This window comes from Palaemon carinicauda, chromosome 32, assembly GCF_036898095.1.
Source record: "Palaemon carinicauda isolate YSFRI2023 chromosome 32, ASM3689809v2, whole genome shotgun sequence".
NCBI lineage: Eukaryota > Metazoa > Arthropoda > Malacostraca > Decapoda > Palaemonidae > Palaemon > Palaemon carinicauda.
The window spans coordinates 23,998,891-24,019,536 of NC_090756.1; the positions used below are offsets into that span (position 1 = coordinate 23,998,891).

The 20,646-nt window shown below is 42.8% G+C and overlaps 1 protein-coding gene across 1 annotated transcript in view; it reads left to right on the forward strand.

Annotated features, from left to right (window-relative positions):
* LOC137625334 (serine-rich adhesin for platelets-like) overlaps window positions 1-20,646 on the forward strand; it is a 109,399-nt gene that overhangs the window by 42,824 nt on the left and 45,929 nt on the right. Inside the window, exons 3-6 of the mRNA XM_068356177.1 lie at window positions 1,211-1,332; window positions 2,083-2,280; window positions 2,717-2,870; window positions 4,160-4,300. Coding sequence (XP_068212278.1) covers window positions 1,211-1,332; window positions 2,083-2,280; window positions 2,717-2,870; window positions 4,160-4,300 — 615 coding nt within the window. The remainder of the gene's footprint in view (window positions 1-1,210; window positions 1,333-2,082; window positions 2,281-2,716; window positions 2,871-4,159; window positions 4,301-20,646) is intronic.

Here is a 20,646-nt window from a genome sequence, read left to right on the forward strand (position 1 = left end):
TTGACTGCACTGATAAAAACTGCACTCTAGCCTAAATCCCTTTAAAAGTAAAAGGGGAATAAAAAGATATTGTAGCTTAAATGAAGAGGGGGAAGACCAGTGTAGCTTATAATAAAAAGGCAGGATCTTTGACTGCACTGATAAAAACTGCACTCTAGCCTAAATCCCTTTAAAAGTAAAAGGGGAATAAAAAGATATTGTAGCTTAAATGAAGAGGGGGAAGACCAGTGTAGCTTATAATAAAAAGGCAGGATCTTTGACTGCACTGATAAAAACTGCACTCTAGCCTAAATCCCTTTAAAAGTAAAAGGGGAATAAAAAGATATTGTAGCTTAAATGAAGAGGGGGGGGGAGACCTCAAGTGAAGCGAGTTACGTGATTTGCTTTTAACCCTTTTACCCCCAAAGGACGTACTGGTACGTTTCACAAAACCCATCGCTTTACCCCCATGGACGTACCGGTACGTCCTTGCAAAAAAATGCTATAAAAATGTTTTTTTTTTCATATTTTTGATATTTAAAAAAAAAAAAAAAAAAATCAGGCATTTTCCAAGAGAATGAGACCAACCTGACCTCTCTATGACAAAAATTAAGGCTGTTAGAGCAATTTAAAAAATATATACTGCAAAATGTGCTGGGGAAAAAAATAACCCCTTGGGGGTTAAGGGTTGGAAATTTCCAAATACTGTACCCCGGGGGTAAAAGTGTTAATCAGACTTTGGTATTTTTCAGTTACTTTCTTTACCCTGATATCAAAGGCTGGGTTTGAGTTGACGTTAACAGCAAGTTACTTTGATGATAAAGTCTTGGAAGTTTCATTTGTATATGATCTTGTCCTGGTTGATTTCTTTGTTTTTAACTCCTTCTTTGAATGATATATCATCGTATTCTTTTAAATAGTTCTCTAAATTGTCATTTTTTTTGTATAAAAAAATATTACCTCCTATGATATGGCCACCTTCCAGAATACTGTACTAAAATATTGCACATATTTAGTAATTCTTGCATCAAGATGCAATTTATTGTGTGCAATTTTTGTCAGGTTTATATATATTTTGTTTTTTGTACATGTATGATATTTTATTGCATTTCATTGTATTTGAATGTTATTTATTGAACATTATTTTTACTTAGTTACAGGTGAAAAGTTGTGGCTTCCAATTACGGCAAACTATGAATAAAATGTATGTTTTTCATTTTATCGTCTACAGGAACAGTGACAGTGAACGAGCCCAACAGTACATCCGCCTTTTGTCAGAATAGCAGTGAAGGCACTGTTGGTCAGATGATATGGCGTGATAACAACAAACAAGCTGTAATAATTATCCCCAGGGTAAGACACGTTGTGAGTTCTCTTCGTAGGCATTAACATTTTTTGTATGTGGAAAGTCACTCAAGGTGAGGATTCACAGACTACATGTACTTCTATTTTGAGGTTAGGTTCCATACTGTTGGTTTCCTGTTAAAATTGACAAACGATCACGTCAGATGCAAGTCAGAGTGGACGTATCATTGGCTACCCAGAGATATTTTATACATACATACATATACATATACCAAGGCACTTCCCCCAATTTTGGGGGGTAGCCGACACCAACAATGAAACAAAACAAAAAGGGGACCTCTACTCTCTACGTTTTATATGCCCCCTGTGGCCGCGGGGGCATAAAAAAATTTAGAATAGCGCCATCGTTATCCCTGCGTGTCGTACGAGGCGACTAAAAGGGACGGGACGAGGGGGCTGGTAACCCCCTCTCCTGTATAAAATTCCTACGAGACATCGACAAGATATTTTATGTACTTTATATAAAATGCCGAACTATATACACTCTGCTCTCCGTTTACAATACTATACAGTACTGTACTATATTTTGCTTAACCTAGATGTAAATGATGGATGGAAATATTAGTACTGTAGTAATTAGGCCTCAAAGAAAATACTTTTTGAATTTGAGTAATATTGAATCTCATATGGCAACAAAAGGAAAGGGCTATGGGGTTCAAAGATATATAACTTAAGGGTTTTAGGACTGGTTAGTGAGCAAGATGAACCGTACGATACATTTGTTTATTTTTATTTCAGCAACAAGTAGATCTGAAGCGATGGACACTCTTTCTTGCTTCGTCCTTCAGCCCACACAACAAATCCGTTCCGTCGTCCACAGATGAGAATAACGAACAGAATGGTGGCAGTTCCGATGTCTCGGGAGCGGTCACCATTCTTCTCGAAGCCTCTTTCCGAGATCAGGAAGCCGACATGGAGGTCGACCACCATGTCATGGTAAGATGTTTACATTTTTATAGTTATTTACCAAAGTAGCTCTTTGCTTCTTGTTATCCGCATATCGTTTTAAATCTTTCAGACGAAAATACCAAATCCAGCTCAAGTACCTGGTTATTCTTTATCAGCTAATTTTATCTCATTATTTGTAGATTTGGTTTTTTCTTATGGCTCTGTATTACTTACAGAGTTTCTTCAAATTTTTTCATAATAGTCTTGAACTTTTACCGTACTGTAGTTAAGTGCTGTGATGTTGAATTATGGTTCTGTTAAACTAAGCTTTTTTTTTCCAAACACTCGATATCGCCAGTTTTTCCCAAGGAAACTCGATACTTTACATGACAGTACACAGTACTTTAAGGATACCAGTTGCTTTCTTCACAGGTTGCATTCCAGATTTGCCTTTTTCAAGACTTGATTCATGATGTTTGCGCAGGTGGAACATCTGTCGCAGCCGTACGCGTGGAAAGCCCGAGACACTTTCGGCGTGATAGTCACGGCCACTCCGCCCCAACTTCTAGCGATGGTTCAAGCCTTCTTCAATAACGCCCTCTTAATGGACGATGATTTTGTCATCACAAAGATACTGAGTGAGTTTGTGTATAGAGTTGTCAAATCTTGATTCATATTGGCATGAATTTGATTTAAGCATTCTTTAATGGAGAATTAAAACCACTACAATAATGTCTCTATTTAGAAATTCTTTCCAATATTAGTTTATATTTTTGTAAGGCAACATGTTACTTAAGGTTTCATAATATTGAAGTCCTTTGAAGTGTACAAGATCCCGTAATTTTTTCTTTAGAGTCTCCACCAGATGTTCCGTGATTCATTTATCTGTAATGGCTGCTTTTATGAATTTTATTTACAGTACAAGCCAATACATTAATTGTGCTCTAAATTCATGTTAGCAATCCCTATAAACATCAAATTGAATTGTTTTCTGCATGGTTTAGCATAAATTATTATTTTGGTAGAAAATCTGATTATTGTTATCATCTTATCTACCTCTCCTTTGGGGGATAAGCTGATATAAAAAAAACAAAAGGGGACTTTTCTTCTCTTAGCTTCTCCCATCCTGACGAGGGATTCAACCGAGTTTGGTTGGTACTGTTAGGGTGCCACAGCCCATCCTCCCTCGTTATTCACCGTAAATGAAGCTTCATATACCAAATCCCCTCTGCTGCTACCTCAGCGGTTACCAAGATGACCGAAGGAAGCAGCAGGGCCTATCGGAACTGTGTCACAACTACTCGCCATTCATTCCTATTTCTAACACAGCGCTTGCATCTCACATCTATCCTCCTATCACCTAGAGCTTCCCTCACTCCATCCATCCATCCAAACCTTGGCCTTCCTCTTGTACTTCTCCCATCAGCTCTTGCATTCATCACCTTCTTCAGCAGTTAGTCATTTTCCATTCTCTCTACATGGCTAAACCATCTCAACACTTTCATATTCAATCTTGCTGCTAATTAATTTCTTTATACCCGTTCTCACCCTCACTACTTCGTTCCTACCCTATCTGATTGAGATACTAACCAGTTCAGCTCTATGAAGGTTCTTCCTCCCACTAATAACCGAGTCTTTTAACTTCAAGGCCTAAAGGTTTATGTATGTGTAGGAACAAGTAACAGATTTTATAAGTAATTTTTATCAGCTATGCAAACTCGAGTCCTGTAAAGGTAAACCTACAACCTTTTCCCACCCCTCTCTCTCCTGAGTCTTAGTTTAAAGGACTTTAGGTTTGTACAGCCAAGAGAAATACAAATCACTTTAAGAATTTTTTCTATTTCCTTTTGATACTTTATTATTTAACAAATATCTTTGAAATTTTTTTACAAAGAACATTCTGTCATTCCTTTTTTTTTCTTTTCAGCTGTTGACCTTGTTGGTGAGCCCTCGACTCTGGACGACCCTCTAAGCATTCCCGAAAGTGTCACGCCAGGCCCTTATGCCGAGCGATCGGGTCTCACTCAACTAGAATTGGCTCGGAGTCTTCCTCCTTCCGGCTTTACTGGTATTTCTGGGGACAAGCTTTCTATCCCTTAAGTGGTTGTTTTGTCTGCGATTTGTTCTCTGTCATTTAGAAGCAACTTGGACACTGTGTATAAATGTCGCTTCTTTTAGTAGTGTCAAGTCTTTGTTGTGGTAACGAATGTGCTGATGTTAGTTTTAATCATGACACATTTCTTGATGATTGCTGAGCTTCTGTTGGCCTTGACCAAGACTTGGAAATTATTCTTCAAGATGTTAATGAATCTTATTTTAATCCTTCCTTTATTTTATGCCATTCTATAGTATTATGTCAGTCTATTGAGCGTTCTTTATAATCGTCTGTTCAATTAAACTGTATTTTAACCCTTTTACCCCCAGGCTACTTGGAACTTTCCAACCCTTAACCCCCAGGCATTTTTATTTTTCAAGCACATTTTGCTATATACATTTTTTAAATTGCTCTAATAGCCTTAATTTTCATCCTAGAGAGGTCAGGTTGGTCTCATTCTTTTGGAAAATGCTTGAAGTTTCTCATAAAGATATTAAAAAAAAATGTAAATAGCAGTTTTTTGCAAGGACGTACCAGTACGTCCATGGGGGTAAAGGAGTTTTGTGCAACGTACCAGTACGTCCATTGGGGGTAAAAGGGTTAAAGGCAATACAGACTTGTTTAAGTTTAGAATAAATACTGTACCATACAGTATGTCAAGTTTTCTGATACTGTAGTTTTGTAGATAATGTTTTAGGTTTTATTTCTCAAGATGAAATAGTATAGTCACTTGTCATAGATATATTATACACTGCCTGTCCAAGTTGGTTTAGTTACTTATTTTCAGTACAGTATAATCCATTATTGGACAGTACATTTTTTTTTTTTATATTTTCATGATCTTATTTGCTTAAAATAATTTTGTTTGCACTATGTCACTTGAGTTTGCAAGCTAGAGTATGCCAGGCATACAAGCATCATAAAGCATTCATTGTGCTTGCTAGCAATATTAGGGATATAGTTTTCTCATTGAATACTTTGTGCCATTTTTCTTATGTTATCTATTTTCCTTTTCACTGGATGATAGAAGATACTATGCTTCTTAAAGTATGATATATCTTATTGTTATGTTATTTTTCCCAGGTATAGTATTTCCTTCCCCTTTTTAAAAGGTTCTTCTTGGAAAGACGGGAAGACAATGTAGCATGTCTGTATTCGCTGTCAAAATTAATACACTTTGGGTTAGGTTAAGTGTAAAGTTGAGAGGGATGAGTTAACTAGATTTCAGTTCTAAGAAAAATGTAAGGTTACTTGTTAAAAAGTTTTCAGGATTATGAAATGTGTAATTCTGCTTCTTTGTAAAGTTCATCTTTTTTATCACGTATCCTACCATAGCTTTTTAAGCTTGTAGTGAAATGCTACATTGTTTTTCTATTTCTTGGGTTTTCTTATTATGTCTTTAAGAATTGAATGCACTTGTTTTTATCCTGGTCCTATCATGAATTAGAATATGCCTTGAAGCTCGGAAAAGTCATATTGGTAAGGGAAGTAATTAAGGGATTTTGATGTAGGAAAAATCTATTTCTGGGCGAGAGACCTGTGCCGCCCAGTGAAATGCTCCTTTTACATCATTTCTAAGGTAATAACTGCTCCTTTTGCATAGCAGTTATTAGCTTAGAAATGATGTAAAAGGAGCATTTCACTGGGCGGCACAGGTCAGAGCCCAGAAAATATATTTATAGAAGTGATTAGGTAGAAACACTTATTCTGTGATGGTTTACGTAACTCTGACTTTATGCATTTCCATTTTAGGCATTGCATTGTAGGTCTACTCCACATCCTTGTCCTCTCTATGTTTTGTTTATATCCTATCCTTTTCTCTTCACCCTTATTTTTTCAAATGACTTGAGACATAGCGGTAGGTGTACATCCTAAACTGTTGTTTTGGGCACTGCCTTACCGTCAATAAGCGTTTGAACCCTGAATATTCTCTTTGTGCCCAATAGATTATACTATGTAGTAGAATTAATTTAAGGATTCCCCCATAGAATACTGTACTGTTTATGAGTTATGCTGTTTTTGTACTACTGTATTCTGAATTTTGAATTTAAATCACTTTAGTATAGGAATAGTTATCCTCAAAAAATGTCTCTTATATTTGTGATATTTCTAGCTTTGTTGTGTGTTCTATCTCAATTTATGACCAAGATAGAAGTGAGGTTACTGTAATGTGTAGTCTAGCACAGAAACTATAATTGGATGAAGATTTTTTTTTTTTTATTTCTTTTTGCTATTTTGCTGAAATCTCACTTATGAAACTTTAGTTAATTTTTGCTTATGAATTAGGTTAGTGTAGTCATATGTCTTAAGCTAATTTTGTTTGTAGAATATTATATATGAAATCGATTTAAGTTTTTTCCTTTTTATCCATTTTATGTTTACATTTAGAATTCAAGCTTATTTTTTATTTGGAAATTTTCCTGTGGAATGTTAATACTATAAGTTAATTTTGAATGATTTATTTCCTTTACTTTATTTTTTTTTTTTAAATACTTTTGGATTTTCATACGAGAATCAGTTGCCTATCTGAGAAATGGAAAAAAAACAAAAAAAAAAGTGTATCTGATGTGGGATTCTTCGGTCACTCTCCCCCATGCCTGTCTCACAATAGACTCCCCAGAGCTAAGGAGAAACTCCCTTACTGAAAATTGGTGCTGAGGGTTCGAGTGGCGGGGTTCTAAGTCTCATTGTAAGTTGTTACGTTTCTATTTTTCTTTCGTTTTTTTACGTTTTAACCCGTTTACCCCCAGGCTCTTTGGAAATTTCCAACCCTTAACCCCCAAGGGGTTATTTTTTCCCCAGCACATTTTGCAGTATATTTTTTTTAAATTGTTCTAACAGCCTTAATTTTTGTCATAGAGAGGTCAGGTTGGTCTCATTCTCTTGGAAAATGCCTGAATTTTTTCAAAAAATTATCAAAAATATGAAAAAAAAATTTTCTATAGCATTTTTTTGCAAGGACGTACCGGTACGTCCATGGGGGTAAAGGGATGAGTTTTGTGAAACGTACCAGTACGTCCTTTGGGGGTAAAAGGGTTAAGTCGCGTTTAGCATGTTCTTAGGGATGCATGTCAATGTATGCTGTTTCTGATTTTACACTTTATTTACAAGTTTAGGATTATTATTATTTGGTTAATGTTGCATGCTGGGCATTGATTTTGCATGCCAGTCCTTTTTCACTTGTACAATGTATAAGGATGCATAGTGTTCATTAGAATCTATTTCAGGTTTCATATATTTATTTTGATATTTATATACTTGAATTACTTTTATTAACAGTTTTATCATATATACTGTAAACTTTTAAGCGTATAATATGCATACTAAGATGTCCCTATTAATCGCTATAACTACTGTGGAATATAGCAGCGTAATGAATAAACAAAGAATTATATTTTGATAATTAATAGTATTTGAAATTATATTTTTCTTCCTAATAATATTTCAAAATGTATAATTTGTCTGCCTGTAAGTAATTTGATTATTAAACATAAGTACAAGAGACAAACCTAATTAACTTATATTGAAGCTTGAAAGTTAAAATGAGGAAAGTGAAGAAAGTTGTGGTTCGAAAATACTTCCTCAGTCTTGGAAAGCCCAATGTCCCCCGAAACCCTTAGGGGATCAGTCCATACCGTGCATGTTGCACGGGACGCTGTATGGCTTTACGGCGGTGCCTTCGGCCCGTAGCAGCGCCTGTTCTTTATCCATCTCCTTTGCTCCTGCAGTCCAGCCTTTTAACTTTGACTGCTTTCCATAACGCAACTGCAGTTTTTTCCAGTGGTGGCTGTTCAACATTGAATGTCCTCCCTGCCCTTGCCCAAGTATGTATGGCTCAGATTCCATAAACTAGATGAAATCACATCTTGCCATATGTTCTTGACTTAGTTCCATGCTTGGTGGAGAGGTGTACCTTGTTTAAAATGTCCCTTTTAAGGTACAAAAGGCAATTATGAAAGATCTCTGTAAGGAGGTACCACTTAAAAAGGGCATTGCTTCTTGCCGTTTAACTCTTAACTCTCCATCTTTTATTTTTTCTTTTGGTTAACATATACTATAGTTACTAGGGAAACTGGAATTTTCAATATCAAACTTACCCGATGATCATATAGCTGCATCCCTGCTGCCCGACAGAAAAAACCTACGGGAGGAATACGCCAGCGATCGCTATACAGGTGGGGGTGTACATCAACAGCGCCATCTGTCAATTAGGTACTCAAGTACTCGATGTCAACAACGAACCAATTTTCCCTCTGTCGTGCCACAGGCAAGACCTACTAAATACGCCGTCCCTAACTGGATTTGTTTTCACAACGATTTGGTGAAGTACACTATTCCAGTTTTGAGCTTTCGCTATGCAGGGGTTTTATCTTCATTTCAAAACTTGAACTAGTTTTGGATAGATTTAATTATGGTGACGAAGAGAGTATGAACTCTCTCTCACTTTTAAATGGCCGACCCTTCCCTTAGACGGAAGTGTGTTTAGGTTTTTGGTAATTTTGCTTAACAAGTTATAGATCTATTTATTTTATAACTCTCCGCCTTTATAGGCCTCTTCGATTAACTTTCCATTTATTATAAACTTATAAAATTAATTTTTATGTTTGTTTATATGCGACCTTTCCTAATAGTAGGCGGTCCTTACTTGGAACCGAAGTTAATTAACTTTGAGCCCGTCATATCGTATTTACCTTTTAAGAATTTATACCTTTTTTAATTTTAATGTTTTTGAAAGAATTTCTTTGATAGTCTCGTACTGTTTTCAAAGATGAACTAACGTTTAGTTTTGTCTCCGCAGTTGTTGACGTTCAGAACGTTCAACATGCGCTCTATCGTTACGATAGAGAGAGATTATTTCACGGTTTCACGTTGCAGTAAGAGTTAACCGATTCTAGCGTTTCGTTCATTCTTTCTTAGCTTAAATAGTTTAAATTCTAAATAAAGGAACTTTTTATTTGGGAAACCTTTCAGTTTTTTCCTTTAGCAAATAATATGTTTTAACGATATATAATTGGGCTCTTCTCTCAGGTTCTAAGTCAAGAGAGAAGAGAGAGAGAGATAGAGACGAAGGGAGAGAGAGGAGAATAAACGTTTCGTTCAAGCGGGTAACGTTGTTCTCGTTTTTTTTTTTACTCTTCTCCCTAGTCGCTGTAGGGGAAGAAGGTAAAACGTTTCTAGAGTTTTATTCTTGTTCCCAGGCTTTATGCGGTGAGAGATTTTAAACGTAGTTTATTTGATCTAGTGTTTAGTCTCTTTTCCAGCCACTGAATTCTTTATCTTTAATTATGTTTTTCTGTTGCATTGTAAAACTGTTTTCGCAATTACTACCTTTTAATGAAGGATAGGATTGCGTGTTTCAGATAGAAATCAGTTAAATTTTCGATTTCAGTGAAATAAGTGCTAACAGAAAATCTAAAGTGATAAAGTGATATGCGCAAAGTGTTACAGTGTTGCGTTCGAGGGTTCGTCTGTTCGTGCCAGTGGTTCACCTAGTCCGATACCTCTTACAAGCTCCCAAGCCCAGGGGAGAAGTAATGTCGAAGGACTTATGGGTTCCACAGGCCTTGATCGACGAACAGACGTTTCCCTCCGTGGTTTTGGGTGTATCTACACACGTTGCCGACGTGATCACCCCACCCACACAAAGACGAGAGAGCCCATTTATTCCTCGTCTGCGGAAGAGGTTTCTCGCAGAAACCATGGACCAAATCTTGCAGCTTTTTTAAGTGCAAGTCGGTCCCTTCCGCGCAAGTCCAACGGCCTAGGTGTAGCCACTGGGTCAGTTCGGACTCGCTGCAGTCATCCGACGACTGCACACCTTCCGAGAGAGGCAAGGTGGTACCGCAACAGGCAGTAACTCCGTCTGTTGCCGCACCAGCTGTTTTAGACCCTCAGTCACAACGGACAGTAGCTCCGTTTGTTGCCGTCTTTTATAGACCCTAGTGGTCCATGCTGCAGATATGCAGTCTCAGCTTGCTTCCTTCATGCAGGAGTATCGTGCTGAGAAGGTTGACACTGCACCTGTTAACCTACAACCTGCTACGGTTGTGCGCTCAGCAGATACTGCGGCTGCCTGCTCCCACACTCCACCTGTGAGAGCTCCACCACCGATGCGCAGTTGATCCTGCCAGACGCATGTTCATGCTGCACCCTCCGTTGACATGCGTGAGCTACCGCATTAGCAGTGGGAAGGTGCTGTCAAGCTGCCGTGTTTTGCCGCAATGCGGCATGCTCCGCAACCCACGGCAGTCCCTCCCACGCACCAGCACTCCGCTTTTGTTGTTGCCAGCTCCCACACTCCGACTGCGGAGAAGGTTGACGATGCACCCGTTGGCCTACAGCCTGCCACGGTTGTGCGCCCGGCATGGCTGCCTGTTCCCACACTCTTGTTGTGAGAGCTCCTCCACCCATGCGCAGTCGACCCTGCCAGACGCATGCTGACTCCCACAGACACACGGAGCACTCCGTTGCCGTGCGTGAGCTACCACAAGCTGCCGTGTTTTGACACGGTGTGTCAGCCTCCGCAACACACTGTGGTTACCGCCACTCGCCCGCAGCAAACTAGTCAGTCAGGAGTTGAGGCTTCCCCACACAGCTTTGGTTGTTGCCAACTCACAGACTGTCAAACAGTTACATGACGTTGCCTTCTGGTGTGCTACTAATACACCAGTGCTGTATGTCCTCACGCACCTGTTGGGGTTGACAGTTCAGTTTTTGACAGTTCACAGACTGTCAAGCAGTTTCATAACGTTGCCTTCTGGTCTGCTGCTTATGCACCAGTGAAACCCTCACTGAGATAACCTAGCTTTTCTCGGACATGGTTCCTGTAGATGAGAAAGTGCTGTTCTCCCTCCTTCTGATATTCCCTTGAGGACTCTGTCATTTGGAGAGGAGCCTTAAGCTGCTTAGCCTCCTATGGACTTTTATTTAAGCATAACATGCTTCCAGGGAGGGTAAATGGTTCCGCTTCAGTCGCTAACCCCGTCTGTTGCCACACCTGCTCCCATAGACCTTGGGCTTTGTTGCAAGACATGCAGTCCAAGCTTAGTCCTTGATAGAGGATTTTTTACGGAGAAGAACCTTCTTGCCAACAACCTTCCTACCGGTTGGTTGTACGCCCTGTTGACGCTGAGGTATCCTACTCACGTCCGCCAGTTGAGATGGTTCCTCCACCGGTGCGACCCAGTGTGGGTTGCCAGTCGCACGTTGACGTTAAGCGACTCTCGGAGGTGGTTGTGGACGTTCAGTGTGTCACTGGGAAGACGTTCAACAACCAGCAGAGGTGACTTGTTGTGACGCAGTGCGGCAACCTCAGCAACCCGATAAGGGGTTGTCTGCACAACCCAGACAGTCTAGACAGTTTCGGGTTGTCGCTGTACTTCCTCGCTTCCCCATGGTTGACAGTTCACAGACTGTGCAGCAGTACCATGATCTTGTGTCCGGCTCCGTCACGCATCCACCAGTGCGACCGGATTCAGCGAGTCAGACGTTGCCCACTCCGTTGCCGTTTCCTCATCAGTTTCGGATGAGGAACCCTCTGATGAGGACATGGCTGAACAAGACGATCAACCCCCAGCCCTGCTATCCATCCAGAAGATGCTGAAGAAGGAACACGGCCCTGTCAGGCTGTGGATGAGTCTGGTTAGGACACTGTCATCCGTGGTTCAATTGGTGTCACTTGGAAGACTACACCTCCGTCCTCTTCGGTTTCATCTAGCTCTTCACTGGAAAAGGACAAGACGCTAGAAGCGGTCTCGATCCCGGTTTCCGGAAGATAAGTCTGGTCTGACTTGATGAAAGGACTTTATCAACCTTTGATAGGGTCTTCCCCTGACTGTTCAGACTCCCAACCACGTTCTCTTCTCAGACGCATCGGACGTAGGCTGGGGTGCGACCTTAGGCGGTAGGGAATGCTCGGGATTATGGAACTCGAGTCAAAGGACAATGCATTTCAACTGCAAGAAGCTTCTGGCAGTACGTCTGACCTGGAAAAGCTTCAGGTCTCTCCTTCAAGGCAAAGTAGTGGAGGTGAACACGGACAACTCCCTGCTTTGATGTACATCTCCTAGCAAGGAGGGACCTACTCTCTGACATGGTACGAGTTCGCAAGTGACCTCCTCTCCTGTTCAACAGGTCTAGACTTTTCACTAGTAACAAGTTTCTTCCAAGGCAACTTGAATGTCTTAGCAGATTGTCTCAGTAGGAAGGAACAATAATTCCAACATATTGGACCCTCCACAAGGATGTATGCAAGAGACTTTGGGTCACCTGGGGCCAGCCAACCATAGATCTCTTCGCAACCTCGATGTCCAAGAGGCTCTCAATACTTTGCTCACCTATCCCGGACCCAGCAGTAGTTCTTTTAGATGCCTTTCTACTAGATTGGTCTCATCTAGATCTATATGCATTCCCTCCGTTCTAGATTGTCAACAAGGTACTGCAGAAGTTCGCCTCTCACGAAGGGACAAAGTTGACACTAGTTGCTTCCCTCTGGCCCGCGAGAGAATAACTTACCGAGGTACTTCGATGGCTAGTAGACGTTCCCAGAACTCTTCCCCTAAGGGTGGACCTGCTACGTCTGCCACGCGTAAAGAAGGTACTCCAAGGCCTCCACGCTCTTCGTCTCACTGCCTTCAGAGTATCGAAAGACTCTCGAGAACTAGAGGTTTTTCGAAGGAGGCAACCAGAGCGATTGCTAGAGCAAGGAGAACATCCACCCTTAGAGTCTACCAATCGAAGTGGGAAATCTTCCGAAACTGGTGCAAGTCAGTATCCGTATCCTCGACCAGTACCTCTGTAACTCAAATAGCTGACTTCCTCTTATATCTGAGGAAAGAGCGATCTCTTTCAGCTCCCACTATCAAGGGTTACAGAAGCATGTTGGCATCAGTCTTCCGTCACAGAGGCTTAGATCTTTCCAACAATAAAGATCTACAGGACCTCCTTAAGTCTTTTGAGACCACGAAGGAGCGTCGTTTGGTTACACCTGGTTGGAATTTAGACGTGGTTCTAAGATTCCTTATGTTAGACAGGTTCGAACCACTTCAATCAGCCTCCCTGAAAGATCTCACCTTTAAGACTCTTTTCCTGATATGCTTAACCACAGCTAAAAGAGTCAGTGAGATTCATGCCTTCAGCAAGAACATCGGATTCTCATCCGAAACGGCTACATGTTCTACATCTTGGTTTTCTAGCCAAACACGAGCTGCCTTCTCGGCCTTGACCAATATCGTTCGATATTTCAAACTTATCGTATGGTTGGAAATGAACTAGAAAGAGTATTATGTCCTGTAAGAGCTCTTAAGTTCTATTTTAAAACCTTTACGAGACCCGTCTAAAGCTTTATGGTGTTCAGTTAAGAATTCATCTTTGCCTATGTCAGTGAATTCTTTATCCTATTTTTATCAGACTGTTAATACGAGAAGCTCATTCCCTTCTGAATGAGGAAGACCAAGCTTGGCTGAAGGTAAGGACACACGAAGTTAGAGCTGTCACAACTTCCGTGACCTTTAAACAAAATAGATCTCTGCAAAATATATTCGACGCAACCTATTGGAAAAGCAAATCAGTGTTCGCGTCTTTTATCTTAAGAATGTCCAGTCTCTTTACGAGAACTGCTACACTCTGGGACCATTCGTAGCAACGAGTGCAGTAGTGGTGGGGGCTCCACCACTACAATTCCCTAATTCCAGAACCTTTTTAATCTTTCTCTTGAAATATTTTTGGGTTGTCCGGAAGGCTAAGAAGCCTTTCGCATCCTACTTGATTTGGTGGGTGGTCAAAATCATTTCTTGAGAAGCGCCTAGATTAGAGGTTTTGATGAGGACCTTTAGTATGGGTTGCAACCCTTCATACTTCAGCTCCTAGGAGTCGCTCAGCATCCTATGAGGATCGCGAGGCTCAGTAAGGAAGACGTACTTAAAAAGGCAGAGTAATTGTTCAAGTCGTCTTCCTTACCAGGTACTTATTTATTTTATGCTTGTTATTTTGAATTACTGCTAAAATGAAATACGGAATACTTAGCTCATAATGTCAACTTGTTATGCTGGTCTCTACCCACCCCCCTGGGTGTGAATCAGCTATATGATCATCGGGTAAGTTTGATATTGAAAAATGTTATTTTCCTTTGTAAAATAAATTTTTGAATATACTTACCCGATGATCATAAATTAAAGGACCCACCCTTCCTCCCCAATAGAGAACCAGTGGGACAGAGGAGAAAATTGGTTCGTTGTTGACATCGAGTACTTGAGTACCTACTTGACAGATGGCGCTGTTGATGTACACCCCAACCTGTATAGCGATCGCTGGCGTATTCCTCCCGTAGGTTTTTTCTGTCGGGCAGCAGGGATGCAGCTATATGATCATCGGGTAAGTATATTCAAAAATTTATTTTACTAAGGAAAATAACATTTCGCTATAAGTAATAGACGAGTGTTGGTTAGTTTGGCATTTTTATCTATATGTTTAATGGGGCATAATAACTTATGTATCGGTCAAATAAAATGTGGTCTATTTCTCACTCTGTCCATTGTTTACTTTTGTGAGACTGATTAGGAGTTACTGTGCATGCGTTATTTGCATTCGCTTTTGCCAGCCGTTCTGTTTTTTTTTAGGACGTAATTATTACATGGCTTTTTTAACCAATTATTTAACCAAATATTTACGCACAAGTTCCCGGATGTTGTCCTACAACAGCCATTTTTTTCCCACCCTCCTTTTCAGTTCCACCATGACTATCTTCACATAGAGACCTCTCCAAGAAGTATAATCTAAATTTTTGAAATTTAGTGTAATTTCACCTATTTCATTAATTAAGTTGAAATGTTCTCCGTTCAGTATTAGCTATTGTTGCTCATGTTAAAGTGAAAAATATCCCCGAGATAATGACCCATGGGGCTTGCATGTGTAGCACATCATATACCGCTTGCCAAAACAGAGGAGCAATGATATAATGTTAGTTTTGTGAGCGTAGCGAGCCACGGCAGAGCAAAAACCCTTAGAAGGATGTGAAGTGAATCAGATAATTATTATACTTTAATTTCTAGCCACTTAAATGAACCTTATATTTTATGAATAGAACTTACCTGGCAGTTATATATATATAGCTGAGTCTCTGACTGCGGCAGAATTTAATCGAAAATCGCGGCAACCGCCTTGTGGTGGTTGTGTGGTTAGATGGTTAACAACCCTTACAGGGTGGTACTTGGAATCATTCCCATTTTCTGTTCCTCAGATTATCTGTGCCGGCCGGATCGACAACATCGTTGGTCCGCCTTTCAGAGTTTTTCGGATCGCTTTCCCTTCATCGCCTTTTTGGACTTCGTTTTTGGTGAAGTACACTGTGTTGGGATTTGGCAATCGTGTTGTTTTTGTTTTTTGTCTTTTTTCCTTTATTATCATGTGTGAGAAAATTCATTATCGTGTTTGTGCGAATGATATTTGCAAGGTGAGGTTGCCGAAACTTTCGGTTGACCCTCACACTATCTGTATGGGTTGCAGGGGGTTTGAATGTGCTTTAGATAATAAGTGCAAGGAATGCGAGGTTTTAAGTGATAATGATTGGTTAGCTATGCAGCACTATGTGCGCAAACTCGAGATTGATAGAGTTAGAAGAGCTAAATCAAAGTCAAAGTCTGCTAGTGAGCCTAGCTTAGATTTATCTATTGGCCCTTTGCTTGTAACCCCTTTGGAAGGTATTCCTTCCCCAAATAGTGACTCCTGCCCCTTCTACAGGACCTGTGCCTACGGATGACCCTGGGTATGCTAAATTAGCTGCTGAATTGGAGGCCATTAAATCACAGTTGGAGGCCTTTAAAGGTAAGGGTGTTGGTGAAATTAGTGCTTGTGAAAGTGCAGTGGAGGTGGCGACTGATCGAATCTGTCATACCCCTAGGTCTAGACCTCTGTCTAGACCTCTACCAGGCTCCCAGGACCAAGGGAGAAGGTACGTCGAAAGCCGAAAGGGGGTGAGAGGTGCTTATCCTCGGTCGGTCGTCGCCTCAGACAGTCCTGTTGCGATCTCCCAGGCTGCTCTTGACCGCCGTAGGAAAGGCGTGTCGGATACGTTTGTGTCTTCGCCTGATCGTTCTCCCAGACGTAATTGGCGTTACGAATCAAGACCAATGAAGAGAGGGTGGAACCGGGACGTGCAGTCTCGCTCTCCCTCTCCCGGTTCGAGTAGCAGAGACCCTGATCCTTCGGAAGACGATTTCGATGTTCCTGTTAAAAGGGCGAAACAGAGAGTCCTTAGCCCAGTTAATCCTGCTAGACTCCCTGCTTCTTCTGCCAGCGCTCCCAGTCAAGCCGTACGACAACTGCCGTCTTCGGCACCGCGAGAGCCAGCGGAGGTTGCTAAAGCTTTCATGGTTGTTATGCAGAAACAACTTTCATCGTTAGTTAAAGCTTTCAGCCACCCTTCTCAGTCCGTCAGACGTAAGGACGTCTCTTTGCCTGTTAAGAGATCTTCTTCTAAGAGAGATTTTAGTATCTCTCCCAAGAAAACTCTGCGCACTTCGTCGGCCGTACGACAACGTACTCCCTCTTCATCGGCACGCTGCCAGGAATTTCCTTCCCCCCCTCCCGCCGCCAGGACGATACTGCCTCTCGTTCTCGGCGCCGTGACGATTCCGTTTCCCTTTCGAAACGCCTGGACGTTACTGCCTCGTTTCTTAGGAAACAGGATGAATGCAGTCTGCATTTTCAAGGCGACGGCAGCCTGCATCTTCAGGACGCTTCCGTTTCTCGTCATCGTGACGATACTGCCTCTCGTCATTGTGACGATACCACTGCTCGTCATCGTGACGATACCGCCTCTCGCCGACTGGATGTTAGCGGCGCTCGGCGCCAGGATTCAAACAGCTTTCGTTGCCAGACTGCTGGCAGCCCAACTCTTCGGGATGTTATCCTTGAGCAGGACCTCGAAGATATTTCGGAAGAGGAAGAAAAACCTGCCGACTCTTCTAGCGATTACAAGGTTCTTTCTCGCTCTCTTTTGGAACTTTATGGGGAGGAATTTCAACCTTCGGCCCCTCGTTCTCCTCAGTCTCAGTTTACCAGGAAGAAAGCTACTAAGTCTTCGGCCTTCATCAAAATGAAACTTTCAATTTCGGCCAGGAAAGCTCTCGCTAAAGTGGATGATTGGATGAAGGAACGGAGACAAGCTGTCAAGACCACCTTTTCTTTTCCACCGTCCCGGCTCGCTTCCAAGGCCGGTATGTGGTACGAGACAGGGGAACCTTTGGGGTTAGGAGTGCCTTCCTCCTCCCAAGGTAACTTCTCGGCTCTTGTGGACTCGGCAAGAAGGCATGCTTTAAACTCTGCCAAGGTTATGTGGTCCATGTCGGAGCTTGATCACCTCGTCAAGGGAATTTTCAGGGTTTTCGAGGTTTTCAGCTTCCTGGACTGGTCTCTCGGGACTCTGGCCAGGAAGTCTGAACTCCTGGAGGACACGAAGGACCTGACGAGTATCTTGTCCTGCATGGACAAAGCTCTAAGGGATGGAGCTAATGAATTGGCTTCCCTTTTCTCAGCAGGGGTCTTAAAGAAGAGGGCCCTTTTGTGCTCCTTCACCTCTAGATCTGTGACTGTGGCCCAGAAGTCGGAGCTGCTTTACGCCCCTTTTTCTCGTCATCTTTTTCCTGAAGCTCTGGTCAGAGATGTCTCCCTTTCTCTGGCTCAGAAGGCTACCCAGGACCTTTTGTCTCGGTCGGCTAGAAAGACCTTACCTGTTGCTCCTGCTCCTCTGAAGAAGGAGGAGAAGAAGTTTCAACAGCCCTTTCGGGGCAGGATCTCCTCGAGAGCGGATTTTAGGGGGAGAAGACAAGAGTCAGGGCCAAGGACCAGCAGGGGTGCGTTTAGGCCCCGGTCCAAAAAATGAGATGGAAGTCCTCCAGACACCAGTAGGGGCAAGACTGTCTCGTTTTTGGCAGTCTTGGGAAAGGAGAGGGGCGGACACCTGGTCCCTCTCAGTCGTCAAGGAAGGTTACAAGATCCCCTTTTTAAAGAAACCACCTCTCTCAGACTCTCCCCTAGCCTTAGTGGCTCAGTACACCGACGCGGGGAAACGAGAGGCTCTTCTGGAGCTAGTCGACCAGATGTTGGTCAAGGGAGCAATAGAGCCAGTTCAAGACCTTGCCTCTCCAGGCTTTTACAATCGCCTGTTTCTGGTTCCCAAGAACTCGGGTGGATGGAGACCAGTCCTAGATGTCAGCTCTCTGAACGCCTTCGTGGAGAAAACAAGGTTCTCCATGGAGACGACTCAGTCAGTGCTGGCTGCAGTTCGTCCAGGAGACTGGATGGTTTCCCTCGACCTGTAGGACGCTTATTTTCACGTCCCCATTCATCCGTCTTCGAGGAGATATCTGAGGTTTGTGTTCCAGGGCAAGTGCTTCCAGTTCAGGGCACTTTGCTTCGGTCTCAGCACAGCTCCCCAAGTCTTCACCAGACTTATGGCGAATGTGGCAGGCTGGTTACACCAGGAGGGGATAAGGGTCTCCTTCTATCTAGACGACTGGCTGATCCGGTCACAGTTGAAAGAGAAATGTCTGGAGGACCTAATGAAGACTTATACGATCACTCAGGACCTGGGACTCATCGTCAACTGGGGGAAGTCTCAGACCGAGCCGAATCAGACTATTCTCTATTTGGGGATAGTTCTGAATTCAGTTCTTTTTCAGGCTTCTCCCTCCCAGGAGAGGCAGACCAGGTGCCTGGACAAAGTCAAAGTCTTTTTGAGGAAGCAGGAATGCTCAGCGAAGGAGTGGATGAGTCTGCTGGGAACTCTATCCTCCCTGGAGCAGTTTGTCCCTTTGGGGAGACTGCACCTAAGGCCTCTGCAACACTTCCTCGCAAAGGTTTGGAACAGGAAGATCCAGGAGGACACTTTTTCTTTTCCCATTCCGACAGAGATCAAGGATCTTTTAATGTGGTGGCTGGACCCAGCTCTGTTGGGAAAAGGGATCTCCTTGTTCAAGAAGAACCCTGACCTAGTGTTATTCTCAGACGCGTCCGAGTCAGGCTGGGGAGCAACACTAGGGAACAAGGAGGTCTCAGGTATTTGGGAAGGGAGTCAGGTCAGTTGGCATATCAACAGGAAGGAATTGATGGCCATTTTGTTAGGGCTCAAGGCCTTCAAAACCTCGGTCTTGGGAAAGACTGTGGAGATCAATTCCGACAACACCACAGCTCTCGCGTTCATAAGGAAGCAAGGGGGAACTCACTCCCTCTCCCTGTTCTCAACTGCGAGAGAGCTTCTCCTCTGGGCGAACGAGAACGAGACCCAGCTGTTGACAAGGTTTGTTCTAGGGCAGAGAAACATCAGGGCAGACATGCTCAGCAGGAGGGGTCAGGTCCTTCCTACAGAGTGGACTCTCAACCCGCATGTCTGTCGGAGCCTCTGGAAGTTGTGGGGCAGACCGGTAATAGACCTTTTCGCCTCCGGTCTAAACAAGAGGAACCCCAACTACTGCTCCCTAGTCCCGGACGAGGAAGCTGTTGCAGTGGACGCCTTCTTGATGGATTGGACGGGGCTGGACATGTATGCCTTTCCCCCGTTCAAGATCATCAATCTGGTTGTCAGGAAGTTCGCTCTCCTCGATTCGGGACGAATGACCTTAGTGGCTCCATTCTGGCCTGCGAGGGAATGGTTCACCGAAGTGGTAGGGTTACTGATGGACTTTCCAAAAAGACTCACGGCAAGTCCAGATCTTCTCAGACAACCCCACTTCGAGAGATTTCACCAAAACCCCCTCGCTCTCAATCTGACTGCCTTCAGACTGTCGAGAAGTTCGTTAGATCTCGAGGCTTTTCGGCACAAGCGGCGAAAGCTATTGCCAGAGCAAGGAGGATCTCTTCACAAAGAGTCTACCAGTCAAAGTGGGAGACCTTTAGGGCTTGGTGCAGGAGGCGCAAGGTTTCCTCGTCCTCTACCTCTCTGAGCCAGATTGCAGACTTTCTTTTGTACCTCAGGCAGGATGCTAAGCTGGCTGTATCTACCATTAAAGGATACAGGAGCATGCTCTCAACCGTCTTTAGGCATAGAGGCTTAGAGTTATCTCAGAATAAGGACTTGCAGGACCTCATTAGGTCTTTTGAGACAACGAAGCAGGCGCACTTAAGACCCCCTTCTTGGAACCTGGATGTGGTGCTTAAGTTTTTGTGCTCCAGGAAGTTTGAGCCTATCTCGCAAGCTTCTCTGCGAGATGTGACTAAGAAAACCCTCTTCCTTTTGTCTCTAGCGACTGCCAGGAGGATCAGCGAGGTCCAGGCAATCGAGAAGCGTGTAGGCTTCACCCTAGATGGGGCGGGTTGTTCCTTGA